At 32.0% G+C, this 10,115-nt stretch overlaps 1 protein-coding gene across 1 annotated transcript; it reads left to right on the top strand.

Annotated features, from left to right (window-relative positions):
• The first annotated feature begins 234 nt into the window (after positions 1-234).
• Positions 235-2,289, top strand: LOC130895605 (exosome complex component CSL4). Its single transcript, XM_057803002.1, has 3 exons — positions 235-467; positions 555-805; positions 1,971-2,289. The coding sequence occupies exons 1-3, from the start codon at positions 326-328 to the stop codon at positions 2,166-2,168; spliced, it is 591 nt and encodes a 196-aa protein (XP_057658985.1). The 5' UTR covers positions 235-325; the 3' UTR covers positions 2,169-2,289.
• Positions 2,290-10,115: the final 7,826 nt, after the last annotated feature.

Genomic DNA, 10,115 nt, shown 5'->3' on the forward strand with positions numbered 1-10,115 from the left:
TTCCATCAACATAACAATTATTAAAATTACTCTCTACTTCCATAGGCAATCATTATTACTCAGTTGCATTATACCTACTCATTTAATATGTAAGAATTAAATATTTTTTATGGCAGAAAGCATTAATGATTATAATGTGATAAAATTAAAATGGAATAATATGGAAAAGATTCTGAACAAATAGTAGGTCTCAAAGCTGCATAGCGACAAGTCAATATTTATACTAAAATAGAAGAAGAATCAACACTGAACCACCAGATGTGATATAACCTTACATTTATTAAATTTTGAGTAGTCATCGATTTAATAATTATTTTTTGGAAAAATGACAGAGCCCTTGATATGCCTTCCTGGGCAAAGATTATGCCTTTGTGGCAAAGTATACACATCTGGCCAAGGAACTTATGAAAGACAAGGATATATTTATTCACAACTTGCAGGATATGTTGACATTATTGAAAAAGATGGTTAGACATTAAAACATTCTAATACTTCAAAAAATATTTCTCTAAAATATTTGTGTGAATAACTTGTTTTTTGTAAAACATTTGTAGGTGTAAAGATTGTAGAAGTTCATACTAGTGGAGAAAAAACGGTTGTTCCAGCACAAGGTGACATAGTAACAGCTCAAGTTTCAGTTATTACTCAACAATATGCGAAATGTTTCATAAAATGTGTAGGAGACGCAGTATTGAGGCGACCTTTAAGAGCCGTACTGAGAAGAGAAGATGTGAGAGCAACCGAGAAGGACAAAGTAGAAATTTACAAAAGTGTCAGACCTGGAGACATCATTTTAGCTAGAGTAGTAAGTAAATGAGAAATTTTAGTGACATGAGCATAAAATTAACACAGGTACCACAAAAACCACTCAACAAGATGTATGAGTATACTTTCCTATTCTATAATAACATATTTAGGTTTGAATTCTTTATAAGTAGTTAATTTCAACTGTTAAAATTTAATAGTAAATACAGTATAGCCTGAAATAAACAGTACTAAAAATGAAACATAAATGTCCTTATGTGCATGCTGTTATACCCTAGTTAACTAGTATAGACCTTAAACAATTAGTAGGGCCTAACTATTAGAAATGTTGTTAAGTGTAGAGGAGGAAGAGTATCTGTTTCTCAATTCACACAACAGTTTAATAAACGTTTTCCAAGTAATGATGTAACTTAAGAGGTTATTGAAAAATTCAGAAATGAGCCTTCCAGGACAGTTAACAACAACAACAACCATAACAAGATCTTCCTTCCAAAGAATTCTAAAGGATCTGGGTGTGTATGTGATTCCAGTACATCAACAATTAGATCCTTATAATTATGGCAGTAGAGTGGAATATTTCGCCAGAATTTTTATGTTCCTGCATGAAAATTCTCAATTCTTGCAAATTTATAGTTTTCAGACAAAGCATATTTTCATTTGTCGGTCCATGTAAATTGCCATATTTACTAATCAATTTCTGGGCTTTGCTAAACCAGGCGAGATTCAAAAAGTTCCTTTGCATAGTACAAAAGTGGGTGTCTAGTGTGCACTTTTGGAACACAAAATCATTGTGTCTGTACTTTATTGAAGAGAGTGATAGGTTAGTCACACTTAATCAACAGAGGTTCAAACGAATTTTAATGAATTAAAAAATGTTGACAAGAAACTGATGTCTGTCTTGAGTAAGAAGGAGCACTTTTAGAACATGTAATGAAATGTCAATAATATGTATTTCTTAAAACAATAAAATAATCACAAGTTCAGTACTGTTTATTTCGAGCTATACTGTATATCTTTCCTCTAGTAAAAAACAGATCTTAACCATGTATAAAATTTAAAAATTTGAGTTCACATGTGGGTTTATAAATAGGTAGTTGTGTAAGTCATTTGGATCAGTTTAATTTAAAGAATAGATTCCACTGACAAAATTGTAATGAAAAAGGGTGAAATTATTCAATTGTTTAAATTTATGTTTTTATTTTCAGTTACCAATAACAGAAGCCCACAATTATCAATTATCTACAGCAGAAAATGAATTAGGTGTAGTAATTGCTCATTCCGAACATGGTCATCCAATGATTCCAATCAGCTGGACAGATATGCAGTGCTCAAAAACATTTGTTAAAGAACCAAGAAAAGTTGCCAAAGTTGTACCAGAAAGTTTTAATCAAGAAACTACATAATTTTATATTCTGTTGATTATGATATTTTAAGTTGGTAGCAAAGAAGTAAAATATTAAGATGTGATATTCTTAATGTAATATTTTTTTAAGGAAATACAGTAAAGTTAGTTTTTTCATAAAATATTGTAGATTAAAGTGAATATTTCAGTTAAATCACATCCACTTCTCTTGCTAATTACTGACTTATATTCTGGGTAAACCTTAAAAAAATCGAAAATCGTTGATTTATTTAAAACAAATCACAGGTGTTTGGGTTTTTTATTTTTCTATTTCAATGAAAATATCGATACTTTCACTGTTTTATATTCATTATCTGCGGTAGATAATTTGAACACATGTTGGAACATATCTATGATCGATTTATGAACATCTGAAATTATAATTTGAATTCAAAACTAGCCATATAATAATAATAAAATCTATAATATCTACTAATTATTAATTGTCCGAAGATTTATTATTGATATTTGTAAGTACATAGTCAAATACCACATAGAAAAACTATGAACCTATTAAAAGTTATGGAAGAGCCTAAATGGTTTTAAACTGACGCCAACACAGTGGCAAGGGAGACAATATAAGAAGGATGTAACTAAAGAGAGCAAAATAAAAGAAATACCTGGAACTTGGAGATTATTTAGTTTGCCATGGTTAATTGCAATAATTCATCTTTAAGTACCTGGATTATCATTAAGTGTTAGTGTCTTATTATCTGCCACTCATTATTTTTGAATAGTGATAATTATAACGAGGTTTTGAGTGATTCTTGAGACATATTGTGTTTTTAGAGTTCAAGTTTGAGGTTTAAAGAAGGTTCAATCTTGTGACATAAACTGTACGACTAGAAGGAAAAAGAGTGTACATGGAAATAGAGTAGATAGTTCCTTCTGTTTTTGATGATGTATATAATAAATTAATTGCTTACTTCTCAGACCTATTTTATATGGTTTTGTTGATGTTTGGATGAAGGCTGAATGTAGTCGAAAAGTAAAATTTTTAACTGTTGTAGGCATTTTTAGTTAGGCAGCCGTTATTGCATTCAAGTATTATGATTTGCCTATACAGCCGGGAGACATGCGCTCTGGCCAGGCATTCGAGACATGCGCTCTGTGCTTAAGGGTAGTGGGGAGATTATGTTAAAAGTCGAGGGACTGTGGTAAGACCAGTCCAGTTGTGTTAGAACGATTTATGATTATGCTTCGTGACGAAGTTTATGTACCATCCTGAAAAGTAATATATATTTATTTAACAAAAACCCAAAAATATTATTCGGATCAGTCCGAGCTTTTGATCCAGGTGCCCTACAACAATCAGAAGTGGGATCAGAAAGCTCGATGACTGAGAAATTAATGGATTAAAATGTTTGGAAGCATGGCCGAAAACCCAGAAGTAACGATTCCAGCTGAAAACTCAGCTATTGGCGAAGAAATCGAGATGGCTTCACAAATAAGTATTGAAGATGTTGTCCAAGCGGCAGTTAGAGCAGTTATTACTTATGAACAAAGCAGAAATGATAGAGAAAACCAGTCACATGTTACGAATAAGGAACTATCAGCGCTTTTACCAGAATTTTATGGGTCCGAAGATAAACAACAAAATGTTAAAGTGTGGCTAGAACGAGCTGATTCAGTCCAAAGGACATATAATGTACCGGACGGAACTCTAAAATTGTTGGCGGTTGGAAAATTGAGAGGGCACGCGTTGAAGTGGTACCATAGCAAAGCCGATCACGTGGCAATGGAGTGGAACGATCTAAAAACCGAGCTACGGAAAATGTACATGCCCATAGTAGATCCGGTCCGTTTAAGAAGAATTATGGAAAGAAGACGATGGAAAAGGTTTGAAAGTTTTTCGAGTTACTTTCACGACAAAGTTCTATTGGGAAACGAAGCCGAAGTGCCCGAGAGTGAGTTACTTTATTGTGTTATTGATGGATTCGACGACAGAACGTTGCAAAACCATGCAAGGATGATGATAAATTCAACAAATACCTTAGAAGATTTATTCTCCGTCATGAGCAATGTGACAAGAGAAGGCGCCAGTGGGAGCGGAAGGGAAAATCAACATCGGCAAAGTGCCCCGAACAGTGCAAGTGTACACCGGGAAAGAGTGTCGATAAAGTGTTTCAATTGTGGCCAGGAAGGCCATAGAGTGAGTGAATGTGTGAAACCGAAGCGACCGCGGGGTTCATGTTATCAGTGCGGTTCCCTCGACCACAAAATATCAGCGTGTCCAAGAAGAAGCAATCAGGAGTCAGTAGTGCCAGATTCCACTACGAGCAGAGGTAACATAGCGTACTTAGAACAGATACAGGTGCAGGAAAAACCTTATTCTGTGGAAATCCAAATTGTAAGTGGTCAACCTAAAGTATTAGCTGGCATCCTGGATATAGGTAGTCCTATATCTTTAATTAGTGAAGAGTTGGTTGAACCCAGTGACATAATTAGTTATAATAGCGACCAAACGTTTTCAGGCATAAACAATTCGCCTTTAGAAATAGTGGGGATATTTTATTCTGATATTGTTGTTGAGCAAATTGAAATGCACTTAAGGTTCTATGTCATTAAGAAGAACAGTATTAGTTTCGATCTACTATTAGGCCGCAATTTTATCACAAATGAAAACATTCAAGAAATAAAATTTAGAAATAACAATTTGGAAATTATTGGCAAAGTTAAAGCTAAGCCTGATGACGATTTTCAGTTTCCTTTTTCAGATATTTTATTTATTGAAACTAACGATAAACATGATTTTGATATAGACGAATCTTTACCATTTGAAGTAAAATCACAAGTTTCTCAGATTATGAATGATAACTATCTCTGTCAAACAAAACCAGATAAACCAGCCACCAATTATAAAATGACCCTAACTTTGAAAAATCCATCAGTTTATTTTAGCACCCGACCTAGGAGGTTATCTTTTATTGAAAAGAAAGCGGTGGATGAAATTATAGCAGATTTATTAAAAAATAATATAATTCGCGAAAGTGAATCACCCTATTGTTCAAATATTGTGCTAACTAAGAAAAAGTCAGGGGACTATCGCATGTGTGTAGACTATAGGATATTGAATAAAAATTTAGTTGAAGATCACTTCCCTTTACCTTTGATCGAAGATCAGTTAGACCAACTTAGGGGTAAGAGTTATTTTACTAAGTTGGATTTGAAAAATGCTTTCTATAACGTTTCATTAAGTGATGAATCCATTAAGTATACATCTTTTGTTACGCCTACGGGGCAGTATGAATTTTTAAAGTGTCCATTCGGTTTAAGTAATAGTCCGGCAGCTTTTGCTCGATTTGTTAACAAAATATTCAAGCAACTATGTGACCGTAATAAAGTAATAATTTATTTTGACGACATCTTAATTGCCACTGAGACAATACAAGAAAATGTTGAAACACTTAGAGAGGTACTAGAGATGATGCATCAAAATTTGCTGGAACTAAGATTAGATAAATGTTCAATTTTGAAAAGGCAAATTGAATTTTTAGGATATTTGATTAATGAACAGGGGATAAGCCCAAATCCTGCCAATACAGAAGCAATTAGGCCATACCCAATTCCAAACAGTACTAAAAATGTTCAACAATTCCTAGGGTTAGCTAGCTTTTTCCGGAAGTTCATTAAAAACTTTTCTATTATTGCCAAACCCCTTTACGACCTATTAAGAAAGAATGCGAAATTCAGTTTTAAGGTAGAACAGTTAACCGCTTTTGAAACCTTGAAAACCCTTTTGACATCCCAACCAATTTTGGCAATTTATAACCCGAAAGCTGAAACAGAGCTTCATTGTGATGCATCGGCGCAGGGTTACGGTTCGATCCTAATGCAGAGGCAGGCAGATGACAAATTTCACCCTGTTTTCTTTTTTAGTAAGAGAACAACTACTTATGAAGCAAATTATCACAGTTACGAATTAGAATGCCTTGCAGTAATTTATTCTTTAAAACGATTTCACGTGTACTTGCAGGGAATTCCATTTAAGATATTAACGGATTGTGACAGTTTTAGGCTAACTTTAGCCAAAAAGGATATAAATCCCCGTATAATGCGTTGGTGTTTAGTCCTGCAAAATTATAATTATACAATAGAGCACAGATCTGGTGATCGTATGAAGCATGTAGATGCATTAAGCCGTGTACATTCTATTTTAGTTCTAGAGGGAAACACCTTAGAGCAAACTTTAGCTATTAAACAGACAACTGACGAGAATATTACTCGCATACGTAGTTTATTGGAGGAGTCGGAACACCCTTTCTTTGAATTAAGGAACGGGTTAGTCTATAGGAAATATAATGATAAAATACTTTTTTATGTACCCAAAGATATGGAAAGTCATATTTTACATTTATATCACAATAATATGGGTCACTATGGCGTAGACAAAACCTATGAACTAATAACACGTACCTATTGGTTTCCTAAAATAAAAATGAAGATTTATGAATTTATCAACAATTGCCTAAAGTGTATCGAATATAACCCAAAGTCAGGGAAACGGGAGGGATTTTTGCACAACATCCCTAAGGGTAATTTACCTTTCGAAATCATCCACATAGACCAAATTCTAGAATTATTGAACGAAAGTGATAGGGATCTAGTCAAGGTTAGGCAGGAGGCTGAAGAGCGAATAGAAAGTTGTCAGGTACTAAACAAGAACTATTATGATGCTAATCGTAAACCAGCAAATCAGTACAAAGTTGGACAATATGTTATGATGGCCAATTACGACACCACCCCTGGTGTAAACAAAAAGCTAATACCAAAATATAGAGGCCCTTATGTAATTAGTAAAGTTTTACCAAATGATCGTTATGTAGTTACTGACATAATAGGATTTCAAAACACTCAAATGCCATATGATGGAGTTATTGAAAGTGTCAGATTAAAACCTTACGAACATCTTGTTACTGACAATTAGAATATTGAGTGCATTAATGTAGAACTGTATGTATTCTATGCTAACTATGTTTGTTAGGTGTATCATTTATGTACTAGTTTCTTTATTTTAAAATTTGACATATCAATTCTACATGTTGGATAAAAAATATGTTTGTTTATTTCATCAATAATACTTATGACAAAATTTTAAAAGTAGTTAAGTTCCTTTATGTTAATTTTAAACCTTATGTATACAAATACTATGAAAATTATGTTCAATTTTGGGTAAACTCTTATGTAATCAAAATTTATGGATACTATATTCACATTTTATAAGCTAACTATGTAGCTAATTATCATGAACGTTATTTGTTATGCTCAAGTTTTAGGGTTTAGGTTGATCGAGGGCGATCAAATGTCAGGATTGGCCGAGCTGTAGGCATTTTTAGTTAGGCAGCCGTTATTGCATTCAAGTATTATGATTTGCCTATACAGCCGGGCATTCGAGACATGCGCTCTGGCCAGGCATTCGAGACATGCGCTCTGTGCTTAAGGGTAGTGGGGAGATTATGTTAAAAGTCGAGGGACTGTGGTAAGACCAGTCCAGTTGTGTTAGAACGATTTATGATTATGCTTCGCGACGAAGTTTATATACTATCCTGAAAAGTAATATATATTTATTTAACAAAAACCCAAAAATATTATTCGGATCAGTCCGAGCTTTTGATCCAGGTGCCCTACACTGTCTTAAAAAAAAAGTAATTTTACATCTAGCGTTAATTTGCATATTGATTTTTGAAATCCATGAATTTAATGTTTTTTAGAAGAAATAACATAATTTAAAACCGATGCAAATTATTATTGTTATACTTTTATACATTTGTTTTATTGTACTTGACTATTATTTCAGTACCAGATGATGAATACATAAGTATTCGATAGCTTGGAACATATTAGAGTTAGTTCTTTTGGTGTTTAATTTTCCTACATTCCTACTATGAAAAAGTTCATAATCTAGCTGGCAAAGACTTCATTCTAATATCACGATACAATACTATAAACTATAAGCTTATTACCATTAAGACAAAACAGTTTTGTGATTGTAACCCACCCCGTATAATGTATATATTAAATATAAGATTATCTTGTCTGTTCATTGTATTTTAATTTATATTATTATTTATTCTATGATTCAGGATTTGTTCAGTCCATGCAAACATACTATTTTATGATATTATATGGACTGTCCTAAACAAATATATAATATAATTCCTCATTTTTAAACAAGAATATTAGATTTTAAGAATACATTACCCATCGAACTGTACAGATGTAATAAATATTATTATTATATTGTATAAGTAAATCTTTTTAATTTTATAAATAATCGAATTGGCTTGGGATCTTTATTTCTTTTATCATACCTTACCTTAAATGAAATATAAAAATAATTATATATGAGTTCCATTTTCTTTCTTTCATTTTAATATCACTTATTAATAAAATGAAAAAAATTTAAATTTCGCTAGCGGCCAATATTTAGTATTAATTTAAGAGTATTCAATTTAAAATTTTCAAAAAAGTGACATATCAAATCAAATAGCATGGCTTTTTGCCCTCTTTAGCTCTATTTAGAACCCTTATAATATTGGCATCTCAGAACTACGCTCATACGGCGGATTGAAAATCCTTACCCAGGTCAGAAGAAACAATGGGTGTATTCAGAATATGTTCGAAATTAGGAATCTGTGCTCCACGAATACAGTATTTTAAATCCCGAACGTGTTTTATCGGCATCGCGAACGCACAATTTCAAACTGTCATGAATCTGATGACAAAACATGCTCAGGATATTTACTTCAAAGCTAATATTAATTTCTTGGAACTAAGTGATCTCATCACCATAAATAACAATATGAGGAAGAAAAATTACAATGTTTTTTACATTAATAATAATAATAATGTTTATTTGCCAGAAACATTACAAATTATTTCAATGTACAATATTCACTCATTTTTATTTTACAATAATTTGAAGTTTAAAGAGAACAATGAAAAGGAAGGAAAGAAAACGTCGGCCCATTTACATTTAGAAATGTTATAACTATGATATATAATCAATTCTAAATAATACAAAATCTAATCCCATCAAAACTAAATGTTGCGAATGGCATTATCTTTTGTTCATTTAAGTATCTATCTAAAATGTATTAGGTAAATAAATAAAAACCTAACAGCCTTAATATTGGGAATTATTTTTTCCTCTTTCTACCCCTTAATTAATGAAATTTATGAAGTCTACAGAATTAATAATTTTTAAACATTTTAGGCAAGTAATTACATAATTTTGCTGCAAAATAATAATGACATTTTTAACTGAGAGATTTATTCGATCTCATAGTTTGTACATTAGAACTAATTTTTGTCTTCGTATTATAGTTATGGTCAATATTACGTAGTATGTATGTGTTTATTTTTGTAAATATAGATTATTTATATATCTAGCAGGTTAATCCATTAAATAATAGATTAGATGAATATATGTTTATTGTACATAATTTTCAAGCGTTCTAGATTCTAAAAGAGAGTAGTAAATGGTTTTGAGGTAACTTTTGTCCAGGGTATTGAAGAAATATTTAATGGCATTGTGTGGACATGAAATCAAATATCCACTGGCTGATTTAATTAACAACAAAATTCAAACTACAGGTGAATGTGCTTATGAAAACTCTAGCAAAATTTACAATTCTTTTGCTGGACTTAGTGGAACTTTGCAAAAAAACTAAACCTATTTGGAGATACCAAAGTATCATTGTTGTTGAAAAGTTAACAATTCGATAACTTTGGAAGTGAAGCTATGAAAATGGGTAACCCTTCTTATGATGGAACCAGAAAAAGTACTAAATTTTTTTGATTGTGGATATTTTGAACTGGACAATTCAAACCTAGTTTCAACTACCTAGTTGTGCAACTAGGTAGCCGGAAACAAGTCATGAACACCAAAGTGAAATATTTACGATTTTCAGTCAACTTTGTGAGAAACAAAATATATATAAAAGAA

This window comes from Diorhabda carinulata, chromosome 6, assembly GCF_026250575.1.
Source record: "Diorhabda carinulata isolate Delta chromosome 6, icDioCari1.1, whole genome shotgun sequence".
Lineage (NCBI taxonomy): Eukaryota > Metazoa > Arthropoda > Insecta > Coleoptera > Chrysomelidae > Diorhabda > Diorhabda carinulata.